Source organism: Calliphora vicina, chromosome 2 (genome assembly GCF_958450345.1).
Source record: "Calliphora vicina chromosome 2, idCalVici1.1, whole genome shotgun sequence".
In the NCBI taxonomy this organism is placed as follows: domain Eukaryota; kingdom Metazoa; phylum Arthropoda; class Insecta; order Diptera; family Calliphoridae; genus Calliphora; species Calliphora vicina.
The window spans coordinates 58,641,326-58,659,903 of record NC_088781.1 but is presented as its reverse complement, the minus strand read 5'-3'; the positions used below and the strand labels follow the sequence as shown (position 1 = coordinate 58,659,903).

At 31.4% G+C, this 18,578-nt stretch overlaps 1 protein-coding gene across 1 annotated transcript; it reads left to right on the top strand.

Moving 5' to 3' along the window:
• The first annotated feature begins 1,898 nt into the window (after positions 1 to 1,898).
• On the top strand, positions 1,899 to 12,979 carry LOC135951838 (sodium-dependent proline transporter-like). Its single transcript, XM_065501573.1, has 11 exons — positions 1,899 to 2,179; positions 3,956 to 4,090; positions 4,154 to 4,296; positions 6,738 to 6,783; positions 10,005 to 10,047; positions 10,140 to 10,266; positions 11,566 to 11,893; positions 11,952 to 12,100; positions 12,163 to 12,285; positions 12,343 to 12,549; positions 12,618 to 12,979. The coding sequence occupies exons 1-11, from the start codon at positions 2,017 to 2,019 to the stop codon at positions 12,900 to 12,902; spliced, it is 1,749 nt and encodes a 582-aa protein (XP_065357645.1). The 5' UTR covers positions 1,899 to 2,016; the 3' UTR covers positions 12,903 to 12,979.
• Positions 12,980 to 18,578: the final 5,599 nt, after the last annotated feature.

Here is an 18,578-nt window from a genome sequence, read left to right as displayed (position 1 = left end):
TATATACTGTAAAATTACAAAACATTGAAATATCATGAACCGGGAGTAATTTGATTGGTCCGAATAGTGGGGTTTTTGACACCTACAAAATATTGATTTCAAATTTGTTTCGTGTGATTGATTTAATTTTTTATCAAAATTAAAAATTTGGGCCACATGTTCTAAAATCCCAAAGCTGGGATCAGAAAACGTTAAGCAGCTTTGGAAACCTTGATGTGTTCCCTATTTATCCCAAAAGTATTTTCCCAGCCCCGAAGGAAATGTGAACCCTATGGCCAAAATTGTAAAAAATACCATTTTTGGGATTTTCGCTCCATTTTTTAGGTATTGCTATATTCCTTTTGAACTTTTTACAAGTTTTTTTAAACTTTGTTATTTAGAATGACAAATTTAAAAAACGTTGAAAATTTCATTAAGTTTTGTTAATAAATAAAGATTTTATTATATATTACATATTAATTGAGTTTCTAAAACTAAAATTAGCATCAAAATGTTAATAGGATTGCAAATATTTGGTACAATTTGATTAGAAAAGTTAATTTTTGGTTTTACAAAAAAAATTTCAAGTGAATATCTCAATTAGATTAAAAAATATGCCACTTTAAAACTCCGTCTTTCAATAATATTGCGCTTTCCAAATATATAAAAAAATTTGAAATCAGATGGGAAACAAAAAAATGGCACATGTTTAAAAATTTTACAATAGAGTACCGTACTCTATTTTGAACCCACATAGCGCCGCACCTGGAGGATTTGTAAGCCCAATTTTAATAACTTAAACTCGAATACTCCTTGGCTACGCCAATTTCGATAACGAAATTCTAATAAAATGTACTCAATCTTAATTAAGAAAATTACGATAAATTTTACTCGATGTAGAATGTGGAAATTCGGTTCCAGATTTATTTACTTCTTGAATATTCCCACTAAGCAACGATAGATGATTTGTAGAAGGTATTGGACAATGAATGATTTTTTGTTATAGATTTACAACTATCACTGAAATATTGAGTAAATTCATTAAGCCTTTTAAATTTTGTAGTGCAGTGCAATTAGCGAACCCGAAGCTATACAATAAACAGAGTGAATAAATCGGTCTCCAAGTAAAAAAATAAATTCTTTGCTGAGATTAGATGTCAAGCATACTTTTGGCATCATATGATCGGTAGTGATTAATCATAAATCTCTTATGTATGTATGTATTTCTAATGGCATTGATTAAATATTTTGTTTATTTATGATTGTGTTTTTGTATATAAATACAATTTAGTAAATAAAAATACCCGTATTTTAATTTTATACTTATAAATATGTACTTACATACTCGTTTTAGTAGAGATAATGTGCACATACTTTGCATAAGACCACAAATTCCTTATCAAATTTCAAGAAATAAATATTATTGAATTTGAGAAATTTGTTGCCGTTAAAAGCCGACTTGTAATAGCCTTTCAATTTATATAAATCATGAGAAAATACTTTTATTTGTATTCTTTTAAATTTCTACAAATTATAGATATTGATTTAGGAGAAGTTTCCCTAAGTGATCCATTCTGATCTTTTTCTTAGTGTGAGATTTAACTTAAAACATAAAATAGTTCTTATTTTGGCAAATTAGAGATATTTCTTATACATTGTTGTGTTCTGTGCTCATATCTCGGACTTGATTATGTTTAAATTGATTTTTTCAAATGCATATATTTCACTGTTACCCAGTGTAATATTATAAACTACACATGATTTACATCGAGTGTAGGGTATTAAGTACATACATAGAAGATAACGTAATATACTACATACTCGGAAAATATATTGAGAATTCCATCCCTCTTCTTAAGTCACAAAAAAAAAAAGTTGACAAAGATGCGGTGAAATGTGTGACTCGTAAAATCTCTGATGACATTATTTTTTTACTCTCACATCTGAATAGATTAAAACAAAATAATTATTTAAAACAAAATAGTATTTTTTTAATATTTATTAATAATAGAAACAAAACAAAAAAAAAATAAAGCAATGATCTATGAATCATCATATGAAAGTGGACGTATACCATTTGTGCCCAATGTAAATCGTGGCCATTGGGCCAAGACCTGTGATTTTATATTTGCTGGCCTGGGTCTGTCCTATCGCATGGATATTTTTCTATTATTTATACAATTATCAGAAAAAGTATCAGGTGAGTTGGTTTTTAAACAAAAAAGTGCTTAAAGTGTTGTTAAAATTTTGGGACGATTAATATATGATGAAATAAATTTTATATATAAACAAGCTAACAAAACTTCGACTGATTGATTTCAAATGCTTATTTTTGCTTGATGGAACCATATGTCAGGATTAAAAAAAATTTCCAACATGGTCTGATATACCGCCCGGTTTCTAGTTTTTCAGCATGATTTTCGAAAAAATATGGTTCGATAAGTATTCAGCCGTGTATCTGAGAATGTGTGTAATTATCGCTGATGCACAACTCCAGGATTTTGGTAACCACAAATTCGGCAGTTCTGCTTATAAACATATCCATGAACAACATCGCTCATAGTGAAATTGTTCAAAAAGTAGCTTCCAAAAGTAACTTCTAGAAGTTTTTGTCGTGTTAACACGTCTTAGAAGTCGACTTCCACTTCACTGCTTGTTGAAGTTACTTGCAGAAATTATGTGGAAAAACATGTTTGTTGCTTGCAGGAAGTAACTTGAATGACTTGCTGTGAACTACAAGTATTTTGAAGACTTCCAGAAGAAGTCGGGTATACGTAGAGTAAACGATTTGTTATATTGTGTTCTGTTTTCAGTTTTGTTTTCTGTTTTTTATACCCTACACCACCATAGTGGGAAGGGTATTATGCGTTTGTGCAGATGTTTGTAACGCCCAAAAATATTAGTCTAACACCCACCTTAAAGTATACCGATCGACTTAGAATCACTTTCTGAGTCGATGTCCGTCCGTCCGTCTGGTCGGCTGGCTGGCTGGCTGTCCATGTAAACCTTGTGCGCAGAGTACAGGTCGCAATTTTGAAGATATTTCAATGAAATTTGAAACATATTATTTTTTCAGCTCAAGGACCAAGCTTATTGAAACTGGCTGAAATCGGTCCATTATTTCACCTAGCCCCCATACAAATGTCCTCCCGAAATTTGACTTTATCGGTCATAAATGTTTAATTTATATATGTATCTCCACAAATTCCGCTCCAAATAAGTTTTATATACACAAAATTCATGTCACCAAATTTTGTTACGATCGGTCCATAATTAGTCATAGCTCCCATATAGACCCGCTTCCTAAAATCACTTTAACGTGCATTGATTGCTTAAAAATGTTGGTATACTCACAAAATTCAACATAGTAAACTTTCATAGAGACATAAATCACACGACCTAATTTCATGATGATCGGTCCATAATTGGTCATAGCCCCCATATAAGGCCCACTTCCAAAAATCACTCAAAAATATAAATTATTAAAATTTTAAAAGAAAAATGTTTTTGCTCTTTTACTTAGTGTAGGGTATTATAATGTCCGGCTTGACCGACCATACTTTCTTACTTGTTTTATACTGTCATTCGAAAAAAAGCAATGTCTACTGCAAGCTGTACTCATATTGTGTGGAAACACGTCTGCAATTTCTTGCAGCAAGTTCGTCGTAATAACTTCTACAAACTACTTCTGGAAGCAGACTTCCGCAAGTTTCGATTTGAGTGGAAACACTTCAGCAAATACTTGCAGAAGTTCTTCCGCAATTGACTTGCTAGTGGACACACGGCGAAATAAAATTGAAAAATTTTTACACGTTCTTGAGTTGAGTATTTTTATATAATCTGCAAAAAAACCGTAATTAAAAACTGTAAAAAATATAATCTAACTATTAATTTGTTAATAACATAATCCAAAACTGTTGTCTTATTAACATAATTACTCACTAAAACTTTAAATATTTTATTTTCCATCTTTCAGTTACTTCCCTTTTACCGGCCTTCGCCTTAAGCTTAGCTCTATATACGGTGCCACTTTTGATGGTCCAATCGTTTATGGGCCAATTTTCCAGCAGTGGTTTTATATCAGCATTTCGTATATCGCCCATATTTAAAGGTAAATTTTGATTTGTTTAATTTATTGCAAAAAGTGTTTCCTTATTTGTTCTGCATTTTCTAGGCATTGGTTACGTTTCCCTAGCTTTAAACGTATTGGTATTGATCTTTTATAGTCTATTTGCCATGATACCGCTGGTATATTTGATTGGCTCATTTAATCCACAATTACCATGGTCTTGTGAAGGTAACTACAGTTGGGTTGATGTAAGTAAGTTTTATTTTAATTAAATGTATTTAATAATGGTTATGGCAATGAAATGAATCGAAAAATTATAAAATATTTCTCAAAATTAGTGAGAATTTGAATAAGTTTCGCATTAAAATCGATATATTTTAATACTTAGTAATACTTTCAAAACTAAACTGAACAACAAAATGTATGGTAAAAATGAGTATTAAATTAAAGAAGGTTAATATACAACTCAGTGTTGTCGGAAGTAGTGAAAAATTCCTACATTTAGGTATTATTCTCATCTAAATAGTTGATTAGTATAAAATGGATACAAGGAGAATCAAAAACGAATAGAAAACTGCTAATTTCGGATTTGACATCTTCGATTTTAATGAAATTTACCACACATATTCAAATCAATGACTTTTTCATCGGAAACCCTTTCCATTTCAAAAATATTGCGTTTTGAAAATTGAAAAATTTTGTAAAATTGTCTAAAATTATATACACATAATTGCCCATAACATTGAAACTCAAAGTCCAACATAATTTTTGATTCCATTTTAAAGGCAAAGATATTGTCATTAAAATTATGTGAACTGAATAGTTTACTTTCAAAAGGTTAAAGGTCAATTTTCGGAGTATATATTTCAATATAAATTATTTTTTTCATATAAATTATACATTCGAATCAATTTAAATTTATATAGTAGGTGGGATAGTAGTCGGAAGATCCATGTGAAAAAGTACAGCAGTCGGATTTACAATCTCCGATTTTAATGAAATTTACCACATACATAATATATCCAATATGTATCTCATATCAGTGACTTTTTCAATGGAAACTCAAAAATATCGCGATATGAAAATTGAAAAATTAGCTAATATTTTCTAAAATTATATACATACATTGCCCATAACTTTGAAACTACTCAAAGACCAGCATAATTTTTGACTGTATTTTAAAGCCATAGATATTGTCCTTAAAATGATGTGAATAAAATTGTTTACTTCCAAAAGGTTAAAGGTCAATATTCGGAGTATATAAAGAAGTGGCCATTTAAAATCGGTACGGATTAAAGCGAGTATAACTTTTAAATGAAGCAATGTATGTTAACATTTTATACATGAAATTAAAGGTAATTTAAAAAAAATATAACTTTAGGTTTATGAGCCTTTATTGCGAATAAAATAAATAAATATAGTATATCTCGATTGGACGAAGATTTGGGCAATTTGTTTAATTGATGTGTTTTGGTATAACATCAATATTATTCTCATTATACCACGTATTTGAGTAATGACAACTTGTCATTGAGTAATGACAACTTGGCTGAAACTTTCTATCAGATGTGCAATGTCTTATAAATGACAGCAATCGCTTTTCCAAACTCTATTTTTATATATAATTCTGAAAATTCTTAAAAAAAATTCTAAAAAACATGACTCTTCAAACCGCAGCTGCGGATTGCCTGCCAAATTAATATTTTTGTTCAATTTTACGCATTCATATTAAAAGACCACACAACCTCGAGCTGTCGAGACGTAAAATTTTTGACCTGATATCTGCCGAAAATCAGATTTGGGCTATATTTTAAACAAAGTCGGATTTTCTAGATATTTGTACACAATTATCTTTAGCTTCTTTTCCATTGTGTCTACACTTTTTAAAACTAAACATAATAACGGAAAATTTGTTTTTAAACACATATGTAAATATTTTTCCATTTTAATAACCGATTTTAAGTGGCCACTTCTTTATTTCAATGTAAAAAATATCAAAGATCGCGGTGTTAAAAATTCACTGATATGGAGAACATATTGCATATATTATGTATGTATGTGGTAAATTTCATAATTTACCACATAAGACTGCTGTCCGCTTTCACATGGATTCTCCCATTAGCACCACGTTATAGTTCATATTGAACACAAATTATTTTTATAATTTTTAGTACGTAACTTTTAACAAAAGGTCTGTTCATTTACTTTCCCAATAAATACTTGCAACGAGAGAATAAACTCAAAATTTACAAAATTCTCAAAAATAGTAAAAAGTAAATGAACGCTTTTCCAGTAACAATTGTTTTATACACACAATTTTCTTATTTTGTTTCTTTTAAAATGTATAAATACTCACATTTTCTTTAATTTTATTGAAAATTCTTTTGTTTTGACATTTTTTCACCACAAAAATAAAATTTTAAATAAATAAAGAATAACACAAAAAATATGAAATATAAGCTGCTAACTATTACGAGTTCAAAATAGAACTTGTAATAGTTTGCAACGAGAGAACACTCTTTAAAATTTATACGCTCTTGATTTTTTCTCTACTTGCAAGTTTTTGAGTTAATGAACGCTTTTCCAGTAACAATTGTTACTAACTACTAACAACTTTTAGTTATTGAACATAGCTAATATTTGTCTTTTATAAAATTTTTTTTTCTGAATTTCTTCTTTAATTATTTAGTTTTGTAACCCAAAGGCAGATAGTAAGGAAACCGAGGAATATATGTGTAAGTATTTCAACTACAATAATACAAGTGAAGTAATTTGGTCAGCCAGCCTAATTATGAGTTTTCTTACAAAAATTCCCAGGAAATTGAAAAATTTTTTCCGGGAAAAACGGGAAATTTAAAATTAATTAAAAAAACTTTAATATATTTAAATTTAACATATTTGTCTGATTAATGGCTTGTTCCAAATTTAGAAATATTAGTGGATATTTTAAAACCCACGAAGGATGCAGTAGAAGCATTATGCCAAAACGGAAACAAATTTGATGATAGGTGATACTATAATGAACACTCTTTATGAACAAAAAACGATATAACAGCAGACATAATAAGCTAAATTATAATATAAAATTTGACCACATGTGATGACGATGTTTCCGGAATACACATGGATCAAAATGTTAAAAACAAATTAGAATATGCAATCAATACTGTAAAAACATTTAAAATCGGGTATTAGCTTTATTTGAAGCAACTAGGAATCAGACAACAAAATTAGATGTCAGACGATTGAATGCATTAGTTAAAGAGTTAGTCGGAAAAAACTTATACTTGTATTAAGTTAAATAAAACTTAAACCGTTCAATACAAAAATTCTCAAAAATACGTAAATTTATTCATATATTGTTCAAATTCATTAAACATTAAAATATTGGCATATTCTTGGTATTTATAAATTTATACACTTTTTCTGGAAATCATCCCTTTAAAGATTTTATAGTTGCTTCCGTTACATTTTTGGACGAGGTAGTCAACTTACGCTTAAAATCGGAATAGCCTGGGATAACTTTCCTGTGTTCTTTAATTATTTTTTTACAAGAGTCCGAAGTTCTGGACAGTTGGGTGAATTTGCTCCCGTGGACTGTAAGTAATTTCACCCATTTTTAAGGCATAAAGTAATGTTTTGCACTTTCAAGAATGCATTTTTTGTTGTTGGTATTTGATAAAGAAAACATTAAGGCAAATATTTGCTCAAAAAAGCGTAACCACTTTTTTTTAGAATAAATTTGTTTGACGTGTTTACTCTTACAAGTGTTTTGTAAGATCAAACAGCATCAAATAAAACAAAACCAATTTTTTTGTTTTGAATCATACTAAATAAAATATGTTTTTGAAATAAATAAATGATTTCAAATGTATTTTATTTAGTGGTTACGTCTTTTTCGTCAAATATTTGTCATGTGTGACCCGACCCTTAGTCATTCATTTTGTTCAAAGTCATTGTTTGTGAGCAAAGTGTTGAAAGCAGTATATACAGTGCAATTTGGTCGAATTTTTAAGTCTATTTAAATAGTTAAGGAACAAACACAAATTTAAATTATTAGTTTATGAGAAAGATTTTGAAAAAAAAATGTTTGAACTTGGCCGGGTTTAAACAATCAGAAACGTGTTAACTGAAGAATTTTGAGTTTAATTTGTCAATTTCATGTTGCGATTTTTTGCATTTTTTGAGAAATATCATTTTTCGTGGCAGCCTCCGCTTGCAAAATAGCGAACTTGCGAAAGCTTGGTTGGGTGAGCAAAATAATGTGGCGAAGAATGCTGCTGTTTACAATTTTATTGTTGGTAAAGTTGAATGCGGCAATGTTTTGAATGAGGATACGGATTATGTGAAGGAAAAAGTGAGAATATGTTTGTAAGAATATCTCAGTTATATGGAAGAGTTCCCGCCAGATTGAATCCGCCATTTTGAATGAATATACAGATTTTCACTTGAATCAGAGGACATATTAAAATTTACGGCGCACAGTGGTATGAGAATAAAAAAAGAGGGAAATAAATCTGTAACTTCTAAACCCTTACGCAGATTTGAATGAAATTTCACATGCGCAAAGAGGACGTGTAGTCGAGTGCTCGACGAGGAGATTCTGTATGTATAATTTTTTTTAAATCGGAACACAAACGAAGAAATATGATCATTTTAAAAATTGAACATACCCGAGGTGTCCTATTTTGGGACCCGCTCCTGTTGGGGTCATGAGGTCCAAATTCAAAACTTAAACTCGACTACACTTCCCCTTTGCGCATGTGAAATTTCATTCAAATCTGCGTAAGGGTTTAGAAGTTACAGATTTATTTCCCTCTTTTTTTATTCTCATACCACTGTGCGGCGTCATATTGGATCCGCCATTTTGAATCTGAAAATTTTTACCTCAAATTTTCACATAAATCAGAAGCAAATTTTAAGATTTACGCCGCTATATTGGATCCGTCATTTTTAATTTGAAAAATTTTACCTCAGATTCGAAATCAGCAATCTTGAATACCCCCATATACAGATTTTCATCCTTGTGCAGTGATTCCTTATAGTTTTGGCCACAAAAATTACCTATATTGCCTGGTCAAAATTCACATTGTTTGAATACTACAGAAGGACTTTTTTTCCATAGTGAGCTGATGCCAAATGGGGCCAGAAATATGAAGGCACACTGTGCCACAGTATAATTTTCCAACCCTATAAAGTATATATATTCTGGATCCTTATAAATAGCGTAGTCGGTTAAGCCATGTCCGTCTTTCTATCTGTCCGTCCGTTTGTCTGTTGAAATCAAATTTCCAAAGCCACCAAATAACTTATATACACAATTAACTTATATACACATACATCAATATCTCCGGAATTCTTCCGGCTCGATTGCTGTTTAAAATCGAGAAAATCGGTCCACAAATGGCTGAGATATAAGGAAACACCAGGACAACCTGGATTTTTGATCTATATCTGGATTTATTGTCAATAACATAGACAATATGGATATCCAATGATAGATATTTCAAAGACTTTTGCAACGACCATAAGACCATAGTAAGTTGGACATACAATGGGTCAAAATCGGAAATAAATATTTTTTAACCCAAATTGTTTTTTTCACTAAATTTTTTTTCGCTAAATATTAAAAAAAAATTAAAAAACAAAAAAAAATTCAATTTAAAAATAAAAAATGTTTAAATTAATAAAATTTTAAAAAACCAATTCGAAAAAAAATTTTCAAAATATTAAAAAAACAACTAGGTTTTTTTAAAAATATACGTTTAGAAATTAAATAAAAAACTCAACATATTTAAAACTAATATTTTTTAATTTCTCCACTGTACTATAGTGTGTTTTTCGACATATAGGGTTTTTTCGACAGTTTCGACACTCTTAATAAGGCTGGATGTATTTTTGCAATGCATAGGGATGAAGTTATATTTATAATGTACGTATTCAAATTTAATTTCAGATTTCTCCCAATTTTTTAAAATTCCTTCGAATGCATATTTTGAGTAAGTGTTTACATAAATATAGAATAATGATGAGTAAAAGTAATTTATTTTCTAAATATGATGAACATTTATTCTTAACCTTTATCTTACAGCACTATTTTTCAAAATGTTAATATATTCGGCTTGCAATTAACCCTATCCTGGCACCTGATCATATCGGCAATTTTTATTTGGATCATTATTGCTGCAGTGGCGCATAAAATTACAAATATTAGCAAGGTACGTTCACATAACTTTAGTGAAACAATTTAAACGTACACGCAGAGAAAAAATATAATTGGGCATGGTTACTGTAACCATTTAAATAGTGTTACAAGATTTTTAACAATATTGTAGTCACAGTCATAGAGAATAGACATAGAGCGGAAACTCTCCTGTCAAAGACCTAACTCAGTTGTCAAAAACCTAAGTGGTGAGAATGTATCAGTAGAAAAAACTATGTGAAAACAAAAACAACACTCGTATGTGTGATTAATTTGAGTAATATTTTTGTTTAAGTTTTTTTCAAGTTTCCGCTCTATGTTTCTCTATGGTCACAGTAACCATTTACATGATTGTGGTAACCATAATATGGTTAATTTACGATTCACATGATTGTGTCAACCATATATATGGTTACAGTAAACAAATATATGTTTATGATGAATAATTTTATCATAATATGTTGTTCTCAGATTATGATAAGCCTTAAGCCGAGAGCACCATAATATGATAAGTCCTTCATCATATGAATGGTTGTCACAAACATATATTTGTTTACTATGGTTGATACAATCATGTGAATCGTAAATTAACCATATTGTTACGAAATTGTACTTGAATTCAAATATAACGATTTTAAGGGCTGATTTAAAAGTAGCATAATGCTTTCAAATAACAGTGCTGTAATGGCATTGTTAAATAAAAAAGCTTTCAGTTGATTTGATCGTAAGTTGGCAACGCTGTATTCAAATATTCAGTTAAAGAACATTGTAGAAAGTACACCACAGATGGCGTATGATCTAGAATATACGAACTTTGACAGTTAAAGAGCTTTCTAGATGGTAATGCAGTGTTATAAATAGTGGCAGAGGTTGCAGTCGTGAGTGAGTTTATCAGAGACGCTTTTCGAATAAACATCATCTAAGTGCCTTAAAGTGTGTTGTGTTTTTCAAGCAAATTCGTGTACATTATAAATTGTGTCTGTAATTCTGAGAATTTATAAACGTGTATAAAAAACATTGAGTGGCTATTTAATTCTGTTGTTGTACATTTTAAAGAAATAAAGAGTTGTTACAATTTTCAAACTACTAAACGGCTTTTATTTGCAATCAAAAGTATCCGGTTTATTTAAAGGAAATAAACCAGCGTTTTGAAAAGGTTAAAACGTAACAATATTATGGTTACCACAATCATGTAAATGGTTACTGTGACTATAATATATTTAAAAAACCTTTAACAACATTGAAATGGTTACAGTAACCATGCCCAACTATATTTTTTCTCTGAGTGTATTTCTTTAAAGATTTTCTATTTCAGATAGGCCAAATAATACGCTATTCGGTTAGTATCGTTTTTATTATATTGATTCTACTGATTGTACGCTTAAGTTTTATACCCGGTGTCGGTGAGGTCTTCTCCGATATATTCACACCAAATTGGCATGATTTTATCGATGGCATAAAGTCTATACCAAATTATGGTATTTCAGCATTTGGTCCAGGTTGGGGTTTAATTTTAACGTTGGCCAGCTTTAATAAGTTCAATACAAATATAAGATACACCAGTTGGTTAATTGGTGGTGGTCATATTTTAATGATAATTCTGTTTAGTATATTGGAGCTGTTGATAAAGGGTTGTGTTAGATGTAAGTGTATGGTGAAGTCTGGAATTTAGATTTAATTTTCATTTAATTTTTCTCGTAGTATTGACTCATGAAGGTTTTCATAGAGATTCGAAACCCTACCTTTCTTTATATTTGACTGGTGGCAGTGTCTTTGCTTCTATGCCCTGGGCTAATTTTTGGTCGATCCTATTCTATTTTATGTTAGTTCTAGCGGGAGTAACATTAATGGTAACTATAATCGTTTATTTTGTTTATTAGTTGCAATGTAAGTTTTTTCGTTTCTTTTGCAGATCATCCAATTAAACATTATTTCGTACAGCATTTATGATGAATTTATTTCATTGAGAAGAAAAAATGTCACCCTGGTTCTAGTAGGGGCAATGGCAATATGTTCATTATATTTTGCCACTGAGGTATGACTTTATAAAACATTTTGATATTTATAAATTGAAATGTTTGTTTGTTTTCAGCATGGCTATGAGAATTTCTTATTTTTAAGATTCGATACCCTGGTAACACAATCATTAATTGATTTACTAGTAATTTTGGCAGTTTTGTGGGTTTATGGACGTGAACGATTTCAACGTGATTTAGAATTTATGATTAATGAACGTTTTGCCAGCTGGAAAATTTTTGCTTTAAGATTTTTAGCTCCCATAGTACTATTAATTGCCTTGGTAAGTTTTTAATTATCTAAGATTTGTATAAATATGCTTTATAACTGTAATTATATTTTTACTTTTAGGCTGAAGGAATATTGGTGTCATTATTTCATAGTTTCTTTGGCAAAACTTCCATTACAATTTTCAATTTATTGCTAAGACCCCTGCCTTGGCTGTGTGTACCCGGTTATGTTATTTATTGTTTGTTGAAATCCAAGGGACCATTTACAGCCCGTCTGCTGAAAAGTGCTAGACCCACCGATTGGTATCCGGTTGAGATGGAGGATCGCCAGAAGTATGAGAATGTTGTTAATAATGCCAATATGACACATCCTCTGAATGTTTTAGAAGATGACGATAATATATGATAGTTATTCAAAATTGTAACATTAGTATCAAATTATAATTAGCAATATATCAAAAAAAATGTTTTTTCCAACTTAAAGATATTTATACCAAATTAATTCTATTCATTGGGGGATACATTCGGCTACCTCAAACGGACATTAGGGCAGCTCTCCTTTGTCCGTTGTGTGAATATATAAGTTGCAAAAACTTTGATTTTTCAACTGAATTCGTATTAGACGCCGTAGTTCTTTTAACAATATAAAAACAGTTGTTTTTAATTTTGGGACATTTAGCTGGAATAGCAATGTTTCGTTTAAGATAAAAAATTTATCAGTACACTGGACAAAAAAATTGCTGTTCGGTTCAGAAATGATGATTTTGACACGGAAAAAAGTTTGAAGACCAATAATTGGTGGCATTACTCCATTAAGATTGTTGTAAAACTCAACAAGTGCTTGCAAAATCATTGGGAGCTAATCATGCAGCAATTTGAAAACGTTTTCGAGCAGCAGCATTCAGCCAAAAGCAGGGAAATTGGATACCATACGAATTGAAGCCGAGAAAGCTTGAAAGACTATTTTGCATGTCCGAAAAGATGCTTTAGCGCTATAATAGAAAATCGTTTTTGCACCGAATCATTACTTGCTATGAAAAATAGATACATTACAATTATTAGAAGCGTAAGAGATCAACACTCAAAGACAAATATCAATCTCTGTATTTGGTTGGAGCAAAAGGGTGTTATCTATTATGAGCTGCTGAAATCTGACAATAACAACACATGGAACCTATACCGAACGCATCTGATCTAAAGCGAGCATTGATAGTTTCAACAAGATATCTTACAAATATATCGTCACCTAAAATGCAAAATGGCTTATCATCACTTTTCTAAAATTTTACAGGAAAGACAAAATTCTTAATAAAATTAAAAGTGTTGCGGTTACAAATATGATTTTCTTTCTTTAATAAAGACGTTATTTTTGAAAATATAAACCTAAAAAATTGTGAAGACGTGTGCCTTGATGCGCTGTACCAATATTCATTAAAAACTCAATTTTGAATTTTTTGGTTGTTACGCACTTTTGCATTTCCGGTGACGATATGTAGAACTAATAAAAAAATCTAAAGTACTTGGAAGATATTTGCAAACACTGGAATTACTAACACGCATGAAACACTTCTACAATAAGATCATACTAAGTGTAGAATGTTGCATGAAATCTTTCACAAATTAAAAAAAAAAACCTTCATGAAATGAAATCATTGAGCAAAAATTAAATAATCTAGTAAACAAAGACAAATATTTTAGTTTTCATTTATAACTGATAATTCATAAATACACAATTGTATATACATATGTAAGTATTTGCATGCTTATACAGAGAGATCATGGAAAAATCATTTGAAATTTTGCGTTATACAAATCAATTAATACGATTTTATTTTGTATTATAATTAGAAATATTCACAAATATGTATTTATTGCAGCTGTTGTAAAATTTCCATATTGAATCATATACATTTTAGGAATGTCCCAAGGGCTTTATATCGCCACAATTTAATGAAAACATTGCAATTTGTGTAAAATAATCGTACGAGTATTTATAAGGATACGACATACAAATGTGCGAACTGATCTATATTTACTACATTGTTTGTTATCTAAAACCAGAAGTACTTACAACTAGAGACATTTAATATTCTGATAGCGATCTTGTTGCATCCCAAAAATAGAATGAACAAATTTGTAAAACATATGTTTGTGTCTGTATTTATTTTCCCGCCAAGCTTTGCGAGTAATAAAAGCAATTATTGCAAACAATGTTTTACGATCGTAATTTAAGTATTTTCATTATTGCCGCATTCATTGAAAAATATGGATAAGTTTAGGAGGAAGTGGGAAGGAAATTTTAACAAAATAAAACGAGTTATCCCGGTCATATTGGACCCTACACCAGTTGCAAATATAAAGTAATAGTTTAATGCTTTGTTTAGGCTGTTTAGAGGCGAAATTTATATCAGAAACTAGTGGATAACCTGCGTGTGCTACTACGCAAAAAAATAAAGTACCGCACTATGCGTAATTGACCCGTTTTATTACATTTTGGACCCATTATACATTCAAAATTAAAAAAAGTGCAAAAATCCATTTGAAATTTTTTAGAAGGACAACAATTTCATTTAAATTTAATTTCTGAGCTATAGGATACAAAAAAGTACCAAAACTGGGGTTTCGCTCGTTTTATGCCCTTATAAGTACAACCATCAAAAAGTACCACACACCTGTTCACTTATTTTTTTGCATAAATTCAGATTAAGTTGGATCTTTGGTGCTAGCTTTATTAGTTCCGGAGATGTAGAGATTCCGATTTTAACCGTTTTTACCCATTTTCCCCCTTAAAATTAGAATTTTCAAAAATCCCTTCTTAGTGGATCTACACATCGAGAGAGGTGCCTATATACAAAAGTTCAAGACATAAAATTTTCATAAGCTCAAAAATGGTAAAAATGTTTGTATGGGAAAATTCGAAAATGGACCAAATGGACCTAATTAAATGTTTTAGGTGTTTGAAAACATCTTCATCAAATTTCCTTTTCAATGAAACCGGTTTGGAACTCATTTTTGCTTAATTATACCGTACAACTGATCAAATTCACTTTCTGAGTCGATTTGTCCGCCTAAGGACGAAACTTATTGAAGCTGCTCCAAATCGGTACATTATTTCAGGTATCCCCAATTCAAATGATTGAAATTTTAAAAGAAATTATTTTTTTTAATTTTCGTAATCAGGCCTCACAGTCTGTAATGGACCAATACCGTTTGTGATACAAACGGAATGACAAAATGAATATACACCCAATCTTTTTGGTGGTGGGTATAAAAATTAAGAATATATTCACCAAACTTCATAGGGAAACCTAACCAAATCATTCTGCCTTACAAAAAAACCTTAGAACAAGCAATCTTTTTGGGAAGAAGGGATCACAAACCATTCTTTGAACATGTTGGCAAAAATGTTGAGGTGGAATGCAGTCTGAAAGAACCCTCAAGATGACAAACCTTTATTTGGAAAACTGTACCAAAGCTTAAAAAGCTCTTTATTTAGCTCTTTATCAAAATACATAGTTATTTTCACCACTTAAGTTTTCGGGGATTATTTGACATTAAAATCCACTTTCAAATAATGTTTTCAATGTTCTTTGAAATCTATTGTATGCAAAGTTTTATCAGAAAATCAAGCTTGAACTGATATGAACTATGTTCCGAATGCTCAGCTATATCTTTTGGGAAACTGTCCAAAGATATGGCTGATATACAAATGGTTACAGCTAGTTGCAGAACTGTGGGCTTCATGGCTTTACTGGTTTATACTCATCCGTTTGTCGAAATTGTCCATACATGTGGGTAAATTTCGAAGAATCAATGTTCAAATTCCATCTTCACTACCTATGGGTGGTGGTGGGCTTGTTGATATAAATTTTAGACAAATAGACAGGCTTGCAAACGGACATAGCTCAATTGACTTACAATTTCGTAAGGATCAATGAAATTGTACTGCCTAGGGGGTTCCATTCAATTGTCATCTTGGCGACATTGTCATTGGTGCGTCTGAGAACATGGCCAATCGAACTCCATTTACGATTGATTATATGGTTACACATTGGTGTTTCACCTGCACTTTCCCACAGGTCTCTGTTTGAGATAACATTCAGCCAGAATACCTTCAGCAGTTTTCGTAACGAGCTATTAATGAATACCTTCAAGGATTTAAAATCGCTAGCTGTTTATTCACAGCCATACAACAGGGCTAACGCACGTTAGATGATAATAGGTGGAGGTTGGTCTTCAGATGAATTTGGGGTGATTTCCGTACTTTTTGCAGTGCCTCAAATGCTTGATTTGCCTTTTTGATGCGATTTGTAATATTTTCTCGCAAGCCGCCTGTTGCTGATATGACACTACACAGATATATAAACGATTGGACATCTTCAAGATCTACGTTGTTATTTGAAACTTTAGTTAGTTGGTGGTATTTAAACGAATGACCTTGGTCTTTCCTATGTTACTATGTAAACCTGCATTATTTCCCCTAGTTTGGCTGCCATATCTAGATCCCCGAGGGGTCCAGTTACACCCCAAGTGATGCCTCCTATATTGTTTGTTTCCATAAGCATTATAACGTCAAGTAATATATTGAACAGCAATGCAGATAAAACACAGAATTGTCGTTAACTTTAAAGGGTCTTCCAAGTGCAGGTATAAGGTACGGATTAGGTCAATCAATACCTGTGGAACTCCTTTGCACTGTAGTGCTTGCCAAATTGCCTGCTGATGAAGGGTATCGAAAGCTTTAGCAAAGTCTAAAAATGTTCAATATAGAGGGGATCGTCATTCCACCGATTGTTCGACAATAATACGAAGGCTGTTCACGTGATCAGTACATGAGTGATGTGTTCTAAAACAAGCCTGCTCAGGTCGAGGGTGAAAAGACAGTGATGAGGATAATCTGTCATGAAGGATATGCACTATTACCTTGTTAATCAATGGCAATAAGGTTATGGCCCCCCCAATTTCGACATTCCGTCAGGTGACCATTTTATCAGGGGGAAGTGGCATGTGAAATCCAGAAGTCTTCGATAATAAACCGTATTATCCTAGCACCAAGATGGGGATCGGCCTTAAGTAATTCTGGGTTGATGTAATCCACGACTGGGGCTTGAGAGTTTTTATAGCATTAACTATTTCTATTCATGTCATGTATTTATGTCAACTGCAGCATGTGGTGTTATGCATTGATATTGCAGCGTTGTGGTGGGTTCCGGTATTGACAATATGTTGGCGAAGTAGTCGAACCATATTCCCAGTTGCCGGTCCATAGATGAAGTGATAACACCCATCGGGTCATTCAGAGGATAAGCAGTGGATCGGTAGCTTTGCCAATCTATATAGATCCCTAGTTCTGTGCGTATTTGCCGTAGCTTGAGCATCTGAAGGCAATTTTACTACTTTCAATCGAATTCCAGCTCGAATTCTAGTTATCTGATTGGGTTAAAATAAGTTTAAGCTACTAAAGTTAGGTTAAGCTAATAAAGAAATGAGACACAACCAAAGCAAATCAATTTTTTAATGGCAGGTCTAATGTACTCGTACATATAACAGGAACTAATGCCACATTGTAGAAAGCCCCTACAAATGTATTCTCATATCATAATCCTAATGGGATGTATTATGTTTAATATCATGTGTGGATGTCAAGATTCAAAACACAAGTTATTTCAAAAGTCTTTTCCATCAAGTTCTGCAAAAAACAATTCCTGTCACATCAATGCAAATTTGTCAATTTCACTTGACCTTCTGAAAATTTCCCAAGAATGCGTGTTTCCCAGTTGACTGGGGGAAAAAATAGAATGAATCGTTCGCATTGGGGAATTTCGAGGAAACCTAAACAAATTCCAAATACATATATGTATTCTTTGTCACAGTAGGAATACTGGCTGGCATAAAGTGACATTGTTCAGCAACACTGCACTCAAATAGACAACATTTCGTTTCGTTTTGTTTGGCTTTTGAGAATCTTGTGCTCAAATAAATGAGTTGACAATTAAGAGATGAAAAACGACAATGATGACGAATACGAACGTTGTTGATGATAATGATGATCGTAAAGTGGTCATGGTGTTTTGAATTCTTT

Coding starts and splice junctions, on each gene's coding strand:
- LOC135951838 (XM_065501573.1), top strand. CDS start 2,017: ATGATCTATGAATCATCATATGAAAGTGGACGTATACCATTTGTGCCC. Junction 6,784..10,004: donor GGAAACCGAGGAATATATGT/GTAAGTATTTCA, acceptor ATTTAATTTCAG/ATTTCTCCCAATTTTTTAAA. Junction 11,894..11,951: donor GATAAAGGGTTGTGTTAGAT/GTAAGTGTATGG, acceptor TTTTTCTCGTAG/TATTGACTCATGAAGGTTTT.